Raw genomic sequence first — 17,166 nt, 5'->3', positions numbered from 1 at the left:
CCTCTTCCTCTGCTGCTCCCACTGCTTGTGTTTTTTCTCTGTTAAATAAATAAATAAAATCTTAAAAAAAAAGACAAACATCTTTATAGAGGTGGTCAGGACCTCAAGTGCCTTCAGGGGGTAGGCAGGTAATTCACTTTTGAAGGGGAGGGGAGAAGACAGAAAAAAGGTGAGTTGGTTGCTATGGCAACCTGGGGACTATTGGCCCTGCCCACAGGCATTTACGACCTGACACAATCAACAGTCTATGGACCTCCAGCCTGAAGGTAACATTTTTTACCCCTCCTGATTATCAGAGCTCATTGTAGCGTATCTGGGGAATATGAACTACAGAAAAGCCTAAGTCAAATGTAAAAAGTCTAAAGCAAATCGAATCCTCACTCTCCTCCCCCTCCATAAGTACTAGTGGTATCTTGGCCTATTCCCTTCTACTTATTTATTATTTTTTTTCTTTTTACCTGAGTGTAAAAATCTGCTGCATAATATTATAGGATATTACTTGGTCACATTTCAGACTGATCATTAGCTACAAAGGAGACCTCACTCTGGAGGATATAATCTGGAGAGGCAGAGGCAGTAGAATATAAGAGGATGAATGGTGGGAAGGTCAAAGTTGAGTTCATGAATTTGCCAAAGGAAAGCTGACCAGAGAACACATTGGGCAAGATGGAGATTGGGCACTGAGAGTGCCATTGAGATGGGGTGGGAGTATGGGGTGAGATGTTTGTTGTGCCCAAGATTGCAAATCTGAGAAGCCACCGAGGAGCAGACACCGATGCAAACGAGGGTTTATTTACAAGCTCGAGCTTGGGTCCAAGTATACCCGACACAGTGGAGCAGGGACTTGGACCCAGAGGTGGGTTTCAGCTTAGTTTTAAGGACTGGTCTAGGGGACCTCCAGAAGGGGTGGAGGAATTCCTCAAGTTCTGTTTACATTTTGATATGGGGTCTTCAAGGGCATTGAGCTCTGTTCTTATTCTAATAGGGGCTTCTCGCCACTGGCTTGGGCTCTGTTCTCATTCTAATAGGGGCTTCCTGCCCTTGGCTTGGGCTCTGTTTTTATTCTAATATGGGGCTTTCTAGGACGATAAACTGTAAGCTGTTTTCTTCCTGTAACTGAAGTAAGGTAGAGTTCAGCTCTTATTCACAGGAGCCTGGGATGGCTGTACTTGTGATAATGCTGAACTTAAAGTGAATGGCCTTAATTTTCTCGGCCTCCACAATGTTGAGCTCAGAGCTCCTCTCTGTCCACCCTGGCTCCATCCTTCTACTGGTTAAGATGAACCAATCTACTTGGGGAAAAGTTAAAAAAAATTAAGGAGCAGGAATTTTTTCCAAGAAAATCTTAGGAGGAATCCCTTTATATATAAACAGACTTAAGTGCCGCTGATTTGTTTTGAAGAGGGGAAGAGGGCTGGGGAACCTGGAGTCCTCTCCTGCCCCAAATCCTGAGCTCACCCAGGAGAAACATTTTCTCCTAGATATTTGGCCAGGTGCTGATCCCTCTCAAATCTTCTAGAACTCCTGCACATCACTGATCTCGGTGACCCTCATTTCATTCTTTGGCTCTCCTCCACATTTGCTCTTCCTCAGTTTGCTGAATCTCCTTTTGTCCGGTTTTAGAGGCATATTGACTTTTGCAAAACTGCAAGCCAGTCTCAGGGAAAGATTGACTGGTGTAGAGTTGGCGGGGAAGGAGGTATAGCGATTTTTAGATGTTAGTAAACATGGCAGCTTGTTGAGGATTAACAGGAAATCATGAATAAAATCATTAGGATTTGATAAAAGATTTTTCTCTGAGACAATTAAAGATTTTTTTTTCCCTTTATGCCCCCCTCCCCCAAGAAGAGTAGGGGATGAAGGTCATTAAGATAATACGTTATTAGTCTCCTACCCTTAAAATAGATAAAAGACCTGAAGTCCTTAACCTCTCCCTGCCCATGGGGCCTCTGTGTACTGTTTTTGCCATTCTGGAATCTTTCCAGGAGGCAATACTCTAATACCTCCTACTTAATCCCCATTTTCTTTTAAAAATCAGATATTGGATAGGCTGGAACCTCATTTAGGCAGTAAAGAACTCTGGTGCTTTGTAGCTGAGACCAACCAAGGAGAGAAATATTTTTGATGCAAAAGAATAATTCAGTAAAGGAGGTAATGAAGGAGATTTAAACCTTCCACAAACACATCAGTGGGCAAATAAAGCTCATCACTCTCAGTTCAGGATCATGGCTGAATGAAATGTTGTAAAAGTGAAAACAAAACAGAACTGTACAAATGGGTCAAAAATCTCAGTGGGGCTCAGCCAAGCCTGACAATTTAGAATTTGACAAACTCGCAGAAAAAAAAAAAAAAATTCCTTTAATATGAGAAAACCCCTCCGGAATAAAGTGCCGAATTTTTATGTTATTTTTTTCACTTATGTGCACTTACATGGTCTTAGGGAAAAATCTGACTTTGAGCTGAAATTTTGCTTCTCCAATTACAGCTCAGGGGATCTCTCTCACACACACACTCGGCCAGGGGCCTATATTGTCTCATAAGCCAGTGTGAATGGTTTGGATAATGGAGAAATGCAGCAGTGAGTGCAGAGCTGCAAGATTTGGGCATTCGTACTAAGAGTCAGCCGGTTATGGTAATGCAGTGCACTTTGCTCGTAGGAGCAGGGGTGACCAACCACCTGCTGGATAGATCTGGGCTGGGACACATTTGTCCATGACACTGGTAGCCCAAGGAGGTTAAGCTGGAAAGGGCATATGCTAACTGTTAAGAGAAGTATTTTGGACTATTCTTCCCTCTGTGTTTCCTCAATGAGAATTTAAAGCATACCCTGGAAGAATCAGGACATCGTGCCCTTATTCTATAGGGTGTGTCTCATGGGAGGTCTCCACCAGGATCCTCTCAGTTTTGAAAGAAAAATTGTGGAACTGAAGTTGTGAAGGGAAAAATAAAAGCCCTCTCTTATGTTTCCACATCAGATGGAAGAAAGCTCCAGACCACATGCCTGCTGGCTGGTCTTCCACCATCTGAACATTGTGCCTGGTTACTCCTACCACAGAGAGTCCATCCTCTTGTTGGATAGCCTTGACTATGAGGAATTCCTTTCTTGGGCTGAGTCAGACCTTGATTATCCATAAGCTGCTTCCGTGCTCCCTAGGATAAACACGCGAAAAATCTGTGTTTTGGCTATCATGTCCCATTCAGTGTCTTCTTTCCAAACTAAGTCTTGTAATTTACTCAACGCAGTGATGATACCCTAAGTCTGCTAAGATTTAGGGAAGAGGAATGGAAATCTGGTGGAAATGTCTCTCTCTGTCTCTGTCTCTCTCTCTCTCTTCATTCTTTCACCCTCCCCCATGTTATTATATTTTTTTTCTGAACTTTTTAAGAATATATTACAGACATTCACATTCTCCAGTTGTGAGTTTCCTAAACAAAGGATTTTCTCTTACATAAGCGCAAGTTACCACAATTTAATATATGTCGATGTAATACTGTTAATTTATAGACCTTGTTCAAATTTTACTGACTGCCTCACTAATGCCCTGTAGTAGCAAAGGACAAAAATTGTTTTCTGGCTCAGGATCTAAGTTATAATCCTGTATTGTACTTACATGTTATATAAATTCTTTAGCTCTCTCTTCTCCCCTCCCCTCCCTTCTTTTTTTTTTTTTTTTTTTTTGCCTTTCATGACCTTGACATTTTTGAAGAGTATTGATCAGGTGATTGGTAACATGCCCCTCATTTGGGGTTTGCTGATTTTCCTCATGGTTAAATTCAGGCTATGCATTTTGGGCAGGAATGCCATAGAAGTGATGCTGTGTTTTTCTCAGTGCAACACACACAGTGATGTTCACTTTGATCACTTGATTAAGGTGACATCTGCCAGTTTTCCCCAATGGAAAGTTATTCTTAGTCCCTTTAGAATGAGTATCTTGAGGGAGGTACACTGGGGCATCCTCAGGCAGGTGTGGCCAGGAGAGCCTGTGACTGACATCACCGTCTTCCATTGGTTTCAGAGTCTAACAGCCGCAGGGCTGTGAACAGAGGCTACGTCACCAGCTTGCTCAAACTGCATCAGGACTGGCATCGCCATGACGCTGCCAACGCCTATGTGCTGATCCGCCGGGCACTCCTGCTCTGCCTCAAGCATATTGCCAACCTCCGGTCTGGCAGGGAGGCTTTCCTGGCAGCCCAGGGCATGGAGATCCTCTTCAGCACCACAGAGGTAATTAACCCTGGGATTACCTCTGCAGTTGGATGACACCTGGGTGGTTCCTGATGAACAGAGCTGCATAAACCTCAATACCTTTCATGCTGCCTGCTATAGGCAGAGGTTCTGGATTCAAAGCCTCATTCATTTGTTCACTCATGCACTGATGGAGTTATTTAGTCAATATGTGTTTATTGGTTACACACTGTGTGGTGCAGTGGTTAAGAGTGTTCAAATCCCAGCTCTGGCACTTGTAGTTGTGAAACTTTAGAGAAGTCACCTGAACCCTCTGGGCCTCAAGTTTCTTCTTTTTTTTTCTTTCAAGAGGAAAATAAATAAAATCTAGTTTGCTGCATGGCCTAAATACGTTGATGTATAAATGTCTTGTATTTAATGGAGTGCTTGTGATGACTTGGCTGCCTTATGAGTGTGGGCAGTTACTAGAATAATTAGCACTGTGGAATCTAGAGGTGAATATGACAGGCAAGACCCCTGATCTTATGGGGCAAACATTCTAGTGGGAGAGTCAGACACCAAGGAAGCAAAGAATTCAATGAGAAAGATAATTTCATATTGCTCTGTGACATCAATCAAATCAGGCCATCCATGGTGATTCCCATAGGTGGAGGGAGAACGTGTTCTGCTGGAGAGGTCAAGTCTTCTCTGAGCAGGTGACACCTAAGCTGAGACCTGAATTATTGAAAAAGCTGGTCACGCCAAGTTCAGGAGGAACAGCATCCCAGGCAAGGGCTGTTACTTCTCTCCACCCCAATGGAATATGTCATCTATGGTTTCCCAGATTTCAACCCTAGCAACAAATTCCTTAGTTGCATTTGATTAGCACTAATTTAAACATGATAGTGTGAGGCTATGTACACCCTCTCTACAGAGGATGTGAACGCTTCCCAAATATCCATCAGCTACTCATTCCCTTCTCCTGGGGGGCCGCGGCAACCATGCTTCACGTGCATCATGCTCCCCACTGTCTTCACATTAGCTCATCTCTACACCCCCTTCCTCATTCTCCTTGCTCTTCTCTGGACACCCTACACTTTTTCTCTACCTGTGTACATCCAAGGCAATGAAACAGCCAATGAAAGTGCTGTTTTCCAACCGTGGTATCTGTAGACTTTTCCTATTAAAAAACCCAGCATTTCCCCAAACCTTCTTCTCATCTGAAAAGTGACATAGCACTGGGTTGCACACCAACATCTAATTTTATGTCTGCTCTCACCTGTGGGTTTCTCTCCATCACTACAGCTTTCAGAGCCTCTCAGTCATGAAAGAGCTGTGCTAAACATTCTGCTTCTCTGGATGAAGCAGTGCTTTGCATTTTTCCAAGCTTTACCATACTTTGTAACTTGTATCCCCCCAGATCTCTAGTGAGACACCCCCTCAACTGCTGATGCCTGCTCATGCCCCCGACGCTGGCTCGTGCACTCCAGCCAGTTCCTCCACCCTCTATCCTCTTTGCTGTTTCTCTGCTCTATGTTAGGAGGAATTAAAAGGGCAAAAAAGGAAAAAGACAGTGATTCCAGAAGTACATATCTGTGAGAGGGAGAAGGTGGAGAAAGTAGAAGTGAAGCATAGGCATGAAATGGCCTATGAGCCTAGAAGCAGAATATATATAAAATCTATCTATCTATCTATCTATCTATCTATCTATCTATCTATCTCTCTCATGTTTGGTGTTTCTCCTGGTCCCGTAGACTAATGTCTGTGTCCCCTAAATCCATATGCTGAAACATACTGCCCAAAGTGATGATATGGGGAAGTAGGGCCTTTGGGAGGAGATTAGCTTATGAGGGTGCAGCCCCCATGAATGGGATGTGTGCCTTTACAAAGAGAGGCCCCAGAGAACTCCCTGGTCATTGCTCCATGAGAGGATATGGTGAGAATATGGTTATCTGTGAACCAGGAAGCAGGTTCTCACCAGACAGGGAACCTGTTGGTACCTTGAACCTGGACCTCCAGCCTCCAGAACTGTGAGAAACAAATGTGTGTTGTTTATTAGCCACTTATTGATCTTTGGTTGATCTTAATCTGTAATGTTAGTCCTCATAAACCATAACTACAACTACTACAGTTTGAGTGAGTTCTCAGTCTTCCTAGGGAATTGTCACAGCCCAGAGGGGTGTGAGGAACCTCCCCATATGAGTCTCCTGAGGCTGCCATAACAAAGCACCACAAACTGAAGAGATTTATTCACTCTCAGTCCTGGAGGTGAGAAGTCCAAAATCAAGGTGGTGGCAGGGCTGGTTCCCTTGAGGCCATGAGGGAGAACCTGCTCCAGGCTCTCTCATGGATTCTGCTGGTCACAGCAGGCTGGTGACCTCTGGCCTATCGAAACATCCCCTCATGTCTGCCTCCATATTCACAGGCTGTTCTCTCTGTGTGCATGTCTGTATCCAAATGTCCCTTTTTTATAAGGACACCAGTCATGTGGCACTAGGGTCCACTCTAATGGCCTCATTTTATTTTTTTCCTTTTATCTTTAAAAAAAAGTTTTTATTGAAATTCCAGTGAGTTAATAACATACAGTGTAATATTAATTTCAGGTGTGCAATATAGGGATTCAGAACTTCTGTACAATACCCAGTGTTCATCACAAGTGCCCTCCCTCATCCCCATCACCTATCCCCCCACCCACCACTCACTTCCCCTCTGGTGACCCTGCAGGGTGATCTCTGCAGTTAGGAGTCTGGTTCTGCAAGGAGGATTTTATTTTATTTTATTTTATTTATTTTATTTTATCTTATTTTATTAATTACTTTATTTAGAGAGAGAGAGAATGTGAGCAGGGGGAGGGTCAGAGAGAGAGAGGGAGAGAGCAAATCTCAAGCAGACTCCATGCTCAGTGTGGAGTCCAACATAGGGCTTGATCCTACAACCCTGAGATCATGACCTGAACTGAAATCAAGATTTGGATGCTTAACCGTCTGAGCCACACAGGTGCCCCTGCAGGCAGGATTCTAAAAGCAGTTTCTCAGTAGGTCAGTGGAAACCTCAACTATTCAGTAAACAAATTTACACCAAGCTCCCAACCTCTGGTTCCTGCTAAAAGTGGACACAGGATATGAGCAGAGGCCGGACTTGCACTGTGTGTCAGCTGTTCTAGCCTATGGAGCCTCCAGCATTTGGGCTGGATGATGTGAGCACAGCACCACAGCACCTGGACTGGTTTGAGCTGCCCATCAGTCAGACTGGTCCCTCTTCTGACAGAGAAGGCACTGGAGTCCTTGGATGACCAACTAGGGAACCTTGGATCCAGTGATGTCATTTTGGTGCTATTTGCAAATTTTAATGATGACGATGCTGATGATGCCAAAATTAGTGAAAGATGAGGGGAAATAAAAGAATCAGGAGGAAGAGGAGAGAGGAGAGGCGAGAGGAGGAGGAGGAGGAGAGGGAGGATAAAGATGAGGAAAAAGAGGAGGGAAGAACTTTCTAGACCATGAAGAGAAATGCAGATTTTATTTCTATCAGGTTTGGAGCAGAAGAATGACCTGATATAATTTATGCTTTTTTAAAATTGTGATAAAATTTGTGCAACATAAAGTTGGCCATCTTTGCCATTTTAAAGTGTACAGTTTGATAGTATTAAGTACATCCACCCTGTTGCATAACCAATCTCTAGACCTCTTTTCATCTTGCAAAACTGAAACTCTATACCCATTAAACTGACTTATGACCTTAAAGGACCATTCTGGCTGCCATTTGGGCAGGAGAGTATCTGAGGGCAAAGGAGGGAGGAGAGAAGGGTTGGAGGGCAAGGTGGGGGTTAGCCCGCGGGCGCTTGGGCAGAGACGCTGAGTTGGGAGAACTGGAAGTTAAGCCTGGGATTCCTGGACTTTCCCATTAAAGTGTCTTATTTTCTTATTGTAATGGTCATTACCTGGGCTCTGTACTGAGTAGCAGTGGCCTTCTAGGATCTCCTTTTGGATTCTTAGGTGATTTTAGGAGCTTAGTGATGCCTGCTGACATCTTGCTAGCAAACACTTACTGAGTGCTTAGTATTGGGCATGCATTTTGCCTATTTTAACTCTAATTCACACATATCCTTATGAGAGAGGTTCTGTTAATATCTCTGTTGTATAGATGAGGAAACCACAGCACAGAGAGGTGTAGCAACTTGCCAGGGTTATACTGTTAGTGATCATCAGCCTAAGACTTGAAATCAGGTGATCTTGCTCCAGGATCTGAGAAGTGTGCTATACAGTAGTCTCCTCTCTCCAGGGCAGTACATTCCAAGACCCACAGGAGATATCTGAGACTGCAGATAGTACTAAACCCATATACACTATGTTTTTTTTATTATGCATTAATGCCTATGATAAAGTTTAATTTATAAATTAGGCACAGCAAGATTACCAACAACAACAATATAAAATAGAACAATTACAACAATATCATATTATAAAAATTATGTGAATGTGGGCCCTCCATCTTGAAATATCTTATTATGCTAAACTCACCCTTTTTTTTGTGATGATATGAGATAATAAAATGCCTACGTGATGAGATGAAGTGAGGCACCAAGATGTAGCATTAGGTGATAGACCTTCTGGTGATACTTCAGAAGGAGGATCATCAGCTTCCAAACTGTGGTTGACCTTGGGTAACTGAAATCTGGGAAAAGCAAAACCGCCAATAAAGAGGAGTTACTTTCTTCTCACTTGCCAATGTATCATGGAAGTAGTGTATTTGTTATTTCAAAGCTAATTCAAAGATGTTAACTGTGAATTGCATATGTTAAGCACTGTCATATTTCATTATCTTTTCCAAGTAGCAGGTGTATTAATGGAAGTGATGGGAAAAGTGAGCCAAAAATTTTCACCTTTGCCCCCAATTCTGAGACATGTGTTCACAGGGATCCTATTTCTTTGGGTCTTGTCATCTTTGGTACACAGAACAAGTGCCAACTCTGCAATAGCAAGAGGCTGAGAGTGAGCACCCCCTTATATTTTTGTATCCTGAGTGCTTCCCTTGTGTCACCTTCGTCCTGGCCTTGCCATAGTATCTATCTGTTAACACTAGGGAAATGTTGCCAGATGGGTCTAGGCATTTCTATTATTTGGAAGCAAAGATCATTTTAAAGTTCCTAAGTGTTTTCCACAGACTGTGTCTACTACAGTGTTTACTACCAACTTAATTTAGGTAGTAATTCACTATAACCCTAGTGCCTTGGTTTCTGTTGATTTTAATATCCCCTCTATCCTTCCAATTCATAGTGTGGCCCAACCTATCAGGACAGGTGCACTTGCCTCCATCCTTCCTCACACTTTGCCCCTGTACCATCTTAAGCAGAGTGAAACACATTATTGTCACATTCATCAGTAATGATACTGGTGGCAATCACAGACATAATTGGCTTCTAAAATGCTGGTAATTTTGACTGAGTTCCCTGGCTTGTCCTTGGCTCTGTACCTCCTAAGAATGAGCTCAGAACATGACCCATGATGAGACATCTATTTCCCTTCTCCTCCTCCCCCATGCTCAGGTATCACTTTTTCCAATACTAATACTTTTCCCTAAGCACTATAAATCACTGGGCCAGTCCCAGAGGTGAAGGACTGATTCATTTCCCATGGAGAATGTTTCCTGCTGTTGGTCAGGACACCTCCTGGGTAACATTTGAGCACACATAGGGAAAATAACATTTTTTTAAATAATTTTTTTAAAGATTTTATTTATTTATACAGACAGAGACAGAGGCAGAGACATAGGCAGAGGGAGAAGCAGGTTCCATGCAGAGAGCCCGATGTGGGACTTGATCCTGGGACTCCAGGATCATGCCCTGAGCGGAAGGGCTACCCATGCATCCCAGCATTCTTGATTATGTTAAAACATTCCTGATTTGAATGTTGGGCTTACTTTAAAACAATATGTTTTGAAATCATTTGGATATTTGAATTCATGGCTAAAAGTTTATTTAATTTTTTCTCCTTTGTGTGTGTGTGTGTGTGTGTGTGTGTGTGTATAGCTGCTTGCATATAATGACCTGGAGATACCATAGCAAGGCATCATCACAGACAGTCACCCTCTCCTGTGGCAGGTGCTGAACATCCTCTATATCTACTACTATGTCTTGTGGCCTTAGAGGTCACTTGGAACCCCTTAGGAACATCAAATTGGAAGCTTACACTTGTCAACTTTCTGTACGAAGTCAGTAGACAAAGCATTTGCTAGGAGTCTGAAGAAAATGACTTAGTTTTTGCCAAGGAGTTACTGAACTACTCCCAACGCTCCCTCTCAATTTAGTAAACTTGTTTTTGCATTTTTCAAAGTGTCTGAAAAGAAGGGTCTTGTCAGGTTCCATCAGTATCAAAATGTTACATCTGCAAACCCAATTTTCCTTTGCTTTGGGTAGGTACCAAGAGGGATCAACACTGTGGACTCTGAGAAGAGGCATGTTATTTAATTTAGGTACTTGGGATTCACTTTGTCTTTTTTTCTGATTTCATATTTTATCTTTCCTTTTTGGTTTTCTATTCAGATAATAGCTGAAAGGAAAAAGTAAGACTTCCATCAATTCGGCTACTCATTCTCTAATTTAAGCGATAATTCACAATGACACTTGGATGACTGAAGGAAGATGCTCACCTCCTCTTCCCCTGGACAATGTCTTGCCTTAGCCACAGAATCCTCTGGAAAACTTTTAAATTTCCTTTCAGACTAAATTCCTTCCAATCACCTATGAGCTGTGAAAAAGAGAAAAAAATGCAGATTATACACCGGGCCAAAGAAGATTCTATATTAGACAAAAGGGATGTTCCAATTAGACATTCTACGTTAAGGATCTTTACCATCCATGTGTGTAATTCATTACCTGAAACACTGATCTAACAAGGGGACCCTGTGTAAGGTGTCAGTGTCTGATACGGTCTTTTCTTTGTTCAGAACTGCTTGGATGACAATGACTTGGAGCCTGTCGTCTCCATCATAATTCAGATCTTGAGGCAGTGCTACCCAAAGAGTACACTTCCCTTGGTTACAGCTACCAGTGCTTATACCTTCTCTGTCCCTGGGAGCATCCCTTCTGAAACTCCATGTGTTCTAACCGAAGGTAAATTCAGTGGGTAACTATGAGCTTTATGATGAGTTTTGCATGTTGGCAATATTTCAGAGTGATGTGGATGAAAGTAGAAAACAATGCTTTTACAGGCTAACCGTAAATGTCCAATAAGCTAATTAGAGAAATGTATGAAAAAGCAAGCTTTTCATATAAAGAATGAACAAATACTAAGCTCACATATTTTGTTCTTAATTATTAACTGTTGCCATTTACCTGGTGGCTATTGAATGCCTGTATAGTCATCTCAACTAATTTTTAAAAATGTATTCACAGTCCCATGATTGAGGCTCTCTACTGTACTGACTGGTTCTGGAATTAATTTGCCTTAAGGATGAACTTGAAATAAAACTTTTGCTATTTACAACCCCATGCTAGTCATATTAAATGCTTGAAAGTATGGTTATTCAATCTCTGTGAAGATTTTGGTGTCAAAAGAAAGATTCTAATGCTTTTCAACTCTGCCCTCCTTTCACAGAACAGATTTTCCACAGGCATTGTCTTGCCACATGGCACTGGATGCTTTCTATGGTGTCTTGTTGTAAATAAGCCCTGTCTTATCAAAATTAGAGAGTCAGTCAAGGTGCTAAATTATAGTGAATTTTGCCTGTGATTTCTAGACTTTGACAATGTTTGCATAGATAGTCATAAATTGGGTGGGGCAATCCAGAATGGTATTCATGTGCTGTTTTATTCTGTATTCGATGTGGGGAAATTTAGACTTCATGATATAGTGCTCCCCATACCTATATGTATATGATTTGCATGTACCAGTAAGTATTAAAGCATGTTGGGAGATTGTGCACTTCATAATGAGCCCCTATTTATGACAAAAAAGGAGTGTTAGCCACTGTATGGTGAGAATCCAAATCCAAGGCATGGAGGAAACCTCATCCATTTTATTCCTTTTTCTGCACCCAGAGGATTTTGAAGATGATGCTGATGAAGAAGTGGATAAAGATTCAGACTCTGAAGATGTAAAAGAGCAGGTAGGTACACCAGCCCTCACTTCCAGTGATCTCCACATTCACATCTTCTGGAGGGAAATGTGGTTCTCTATGCCTAGTGAGAGCAGTGTAAATTGTAAGGACACACTTGTACTTCCAATCCAGTGCCTGGTAGACAGTGGTGTTCAACCATTGTTGATTTGCATCCTGGTAGGTCCAGAACAATGTCTTGTAGAGTCAGAGGCCATCCATTACCAAGGCACTAATATTCTGTCAGGATGAGCTTTCTAGAGACCCTTGGTAGTTCAGATTGCTATGTATAATTAGTGCGAATGACATTTGGGCAAAGACACCATGAAAACCTTTCCTGGGAAGGTTTTCTGGTAGATCTCACCTATTTTCACAAGTCACTCTCCTTGTCTACCCACTCTTCTCAGGAGCCTGTGTTGTATGCTTCTATTTACCTCCAAATCTATGTGAATCGTGCTCACTTGAGGTGCATAATGTATACCCTGGCTAGCAGGAGAGTGGTGCCCTTTGGTCTCTATCCCAAAATACCCATGATATATAGAGTGGAGGTTAGCAAAATTTCTGTAAAAGATCAGACTGTAATTAGTTTAGGATTTATGGACCTAGTCTCTGTCACAATTACTCAACTTTGTTGTTACAGCATAGAAGCAACTATGGGTAATAAGTAAATGGTAGGGCATGGCTATGTGTTGGTAAAACTCTCATTGACAAGAAACAGGCAATGGGACATAGTTTACTGACTGCATTTCTAGAAAAGGAAGTCTAAATCTGAGTACTCTTGTCATTTTGACTGGATAATTCTTTGCTGGGGGGGGGATATCCTATGCATCGTGGGGTATTTAGCAGCATCCCCTGGCTTCTACTCACTAGATGCCAGTAGCACCTTCCTCTTGGTTCCCACCATCTACCCAGGTCATGAACCCAAAATGTCTCCAGGAATTGCCAAATGTCCTTGGGTGGGGTGGGGGGGGGCAATATATTACTGCTCTAGAATAATGATAATGTATCTATGAGTTCTATTTCTGTTTCTGTTAGTGGACATGGACATGGACCAGCCCCTTCAAATTATAGTCCCTTATTTTTGTCATCTGTAAAATAAGACTGAGAAGTAAATGCTACTTTTTATAACCTTCTTGGATATAAAACCTGAATTAAAAAAAAATCTATCATCTATTTTTTTTTACCTATCATCATCTATCCATCCATCTATCCACCCATCCATCCACCTGCCTCCCCTTTTCCTTCCCTCCCTTCTATTTTTCTTCCCTGCCCTCCTCCCTACCTACCTATCTAAAGAGAAAGAGACTTCCTGAGTTCTCCCTCATAAGATGGTGGCAGCAGACTCATAGAGGCTATTGCTCAGCCCTCTCAGTCTCTAGGTTAAGACTGCTATTGACCCTCCAGTGTTCTCAGGATTTGTTGATAAATGGAATCATTTCTGAAGTCATCAGTAGCAAATTGGATCTTTGCTGTGGCTTGGCAGCACAGGCCGATTGAGTACTCACTGAATTATTTGAATAATACTGTGCTGTGGTGATCGTTCATCAATGCCACTTTCCCCTACCCTCTTACTTGCTCTTTGATAACTGAATGTCTGATGCAAGAGTGTCAATCACCTCCTATATCTGATGTTCAAGGACAAGCTGCATGCCAGTGCCTGACTTCATGCAGCATGGGATGGAGAGCATTCACACAGTCTCCTTTTTCCCTGTGCTGCAGATGATGGTGGGTTGGGGTGGAGTGAAACCAAAACAAATAAACAAATCCAGCTGGGAAAGAAGCACAAGACAAATTGTTCAGGGCCTGGAAATTATTCGTCAAAGCCTTCAAGCCAAGAAGAAGATGAGAAGTCAGTGTATGAGCATGAGTTATAGAGAAATGGGGCACATCAGAATCACGGCTTGATTCTGGGGTATTGCAAAAGAGCAAGGGAACCAGCACTCCAGCAAACTGATTTTTCCTTTGTGAACCCAGAAGCATTTGCTGTAAGAAATGTGGGCAAGAAGCCAGGAATATTTGTTTCTGGTTATAGATCTGATCCAGGCCGTTAACTGATGGCCTTTTCATTTGAAAAATCTTAGTTAATAATTGGGATCAGCTGTTTAGAAAGAAGGATGAAAAGGAACTTTTTGTCTGTAAAGGGTCTTAAGAATGGAAAGTTGGGCGCCTTTCTTTGAAAACTCAGTGTCAACATAAGAGAGAAACTTACAAGAAGTACAGATCAGATGTTGGCCATGGCTATATATATACAAAATTTATATTATATATATATTATTACATATATTTATTTATTTATTCTTCATGAACACAACCATTAGATATGGACAAACTCTGAAGAAGAGGATAACAGAATGAATTCAAGTTCTCCTTTCCTTTGTTCCCTCTTTTTCTTCCTTTTTAGTTTTTTGTTTCTTTCAGGTACTTTCTTGGCCATGATACATGTGGGAGGCAGCAGGCTAAATTCCTGGGGATGGTGATATGATGCAAAAGCAAACAAAACACAGATTTTTATCTTCAAAGGATTTTCAGTCTAATGAACTTGGCGATTGTCCCTACCAGAGTTCAAATCACCATCTTCCAAAGGGTGGTGAGCTTAAGTGTAAGACTGGAGAGAGTCAACAACATCTAAAGGGTCTTACTATAGGAAGAAGGGCCAGAAATCATGATCTGGATTAGATGGGTACCAGAATCCTAAATGACGAAGCCTATGTGGGTTGCTGTGAGGATGCAGAAGCAGGCACATCCCTGAATAAGTATAAATGGTATTTATAAGCAATACAGAAAGAGGGAAGAACCCACCTTAGTGCCTAGAGATTCAGAGACCAAGATACAGAACTTTGGGGACCAGAAATGGTCTCTGTTACAACTACTCCACTTTGCTGTCATACTGAGAAACCGATCACAGACAATACATAAAGGAATGGGTGTGGTTGTGTTCCAATAAAACTTTATTTGCAAAAACAAAAGTAGGTTATAGTTAGTCAACTCTTGCTGTAAAGCTAAGTAGGTTACCTAGCCACATGTAGAATGCATTAGGCTGCAGCTCATGGGCTAGCTGATGCTCCTCACTCCAGACACACCAACCTTACTTGCTGGTGGGGAGACTCTTCTCAGTAGCCTGACTGTGTTTTCATTGGTACCACTCTGGGGCATAGCTCAGGCTGCAGCCAAGAGGGTGGGAGCAAGCAGGAACTGATAGATAGAACTGCAAAGGACAAGACCGATGGGATCTCTAGAACCAGGTGAAGGAGTTTAGATCTGGTGTGCACTGTATCTGAAAATACCATGAAATCAACCTTATGAAGTCTATTTCTCTTTTAATTTAAAGTTTGGAGGAAAATTCCAGAAGATGAACAAAATGTTGCATTTTCTTTCCTCCTCATACCCTGGTTGATAATACAAACATTTATTGTCCATATTTATTGGACTTAAAGAAGACTAATCCAGGCCTTCAGAATCACCAGGTTTTTCCTTAACTAAGCAAATATTCTCCTAATACACAAGTAGGTTTTTCTCTCCTACTTCATTAGGGAAACTGGGTCCAAGAGAGACATGGAAAGATGAGAAGACTGGACTGGTTGATTCCTGGTGTTCTTTCTTTGAAGACTTTATAATCTCTGGAAAATAAGAGGTGTTGGGAGGAGAATCACCCTCACCATTAAACTGTCATGAAATGATGATCTAGAAACAAAAATAAAGGCTCTGTGATTATTCAGCCCAATGAAGAAAAGACCCATAGTGACAGGGTGAATGTAAATGTACAAAGAGGTAAAGGACAGCAAGAAGTGACAAACCCCTCCCCAGGTCTGGGAGGCTCTGCCTAAGTCCTCCTTCTTGGATGTTGACTCCTGTGATCATCCTCCTATTCTCTGAGCTGCAGCTATTTTCTTACTGGAAGCCAACATCTACTGCTCTTCCCCACTGTTCTGGTTAAAATGTCACCTCCTCAGCAAGGTGGTCTCAGGTCACCCAATCTAAACAACTTCCACACTGCCTCCCCATCTCATTGACAATCCCACTGCCCCCCTCAGTATTTCTATGGCATTTTCACCACTGGAAAAGACTTTCTTCATTTGTTTTCTGTCTTCCTTCTCTCACTAGAAGACAGATCCCATGGGAACATCTACCTTTGTCTGTTCCATTATTACTAACTCTTCAATACCCAAAATGGCAGGTGCTTGTTAAGTGTTTTTGAGAATACTGAGGGGCCGATATGGGAAGGGGGATAGAAGAATAGATACAGTGATTACAATTATGTTGATGGTGGTGGTGGCAAGATAGAGAATTCTTTCATGTTGCGTTTTACTAATTTTATATAAATTAGTTATTTACAGCGAGGGCTGATAAATCCTGAGATGGATGCTGAGAAAAGTTGTATACCTTCTTTCTTTTCATTCACAAAATACAACCCAACCTCTTAAATTCTCCTTTGCAAAGGCTAGCAGTATAATTTGGAGTCAAGGAAACCATGTCCCATGATTCTGAAAAATCACATATGTAGCTTATATATATATATTTGGATATCCCATTGTAGGATGATGACTTGGAAACAGACGTGAACAAGCTGACGTCCAAACCTGGTCTTGACCGACCCGAAGAGGAACTGATGCAGTATGAGGCAATGTGTGTTGAGCTCTCCTGCAACTTCGAGGTATGGCATATGCCGTGGTTCTGCTCCATGGTGATGCATGATGGGTTCTTTGCAGAACTGGAGAGGCCAAGCAGGAGGTCTCCAGATGGAGAGCATTGCTCATCATTAGCAATCTGCTTCTGGGGTCTTTCTGAGAGAGAGAAGCAGAAGGCTAAGCAAAATGTGAAAAAGGTGGCTGGACTGGATGCTTGCAAGGCTCCTATAGTTGGACACCTGGCCCCTAGATGGAAGCAGGATAATGGTACACATCACCACC

At 42.1% G+C, this 17,166-nt stretch overlaps 1 protein-coding gene across 1 annotated transcript in view; it reads left to right on the top strand.

The window, feature by feature from the left end:
• Positions 1 to 17,166, top strand: part of AGBL1 (AGBL carboxypeptidase 1) — a 733,865-nt gene that overhangs the window by 146,993 nt on the left and 569,706 nt on the right. Inside the window, exons 7-10 of the mRNA XM_055325935.1 lie at positions 4,017 to 4,225; positions 11,111 to 11,276; positions 12,204 to 12,271; positions 16,794 to 16,910. Coding sequence (XP_055181910.1) covers positions 4,017 to 4,225; positions 11,111 to 11,276; positions 12,204 to 12,271; positions 16,794 to 16,910 — 560 coding nt within the window. The remainder of the gene's footprint in view (positions 1 to 4,016; positions 4,226 to 11,110; positions 11,277 to 12,203; positions 12,272 to 16,793; positions 16,911 to 17,166) is intronic.

The sequence above is a fragment of the Nyctereutes procyonoides genome, unplaced genomic scaffold (genome assembly GCF_905146905.1).
Source record: "Nyctereutes procyonoides isolate TBG_1078 unplaced genomic scaffold, NYPRO_anot_genome, whole genome shotgun sequence".
NCBI classification, from domain to species: Eukaryota; Metazoa; Chordata; class Mammalia; order Carnivora; family Canidae; genus Nyctereutes; species Nyctereutes procyonoides.
Note: the sequence above shows the minus strand (reverse complement) of the source record. Positions and strands in the feature narration are given on the sequence as shown.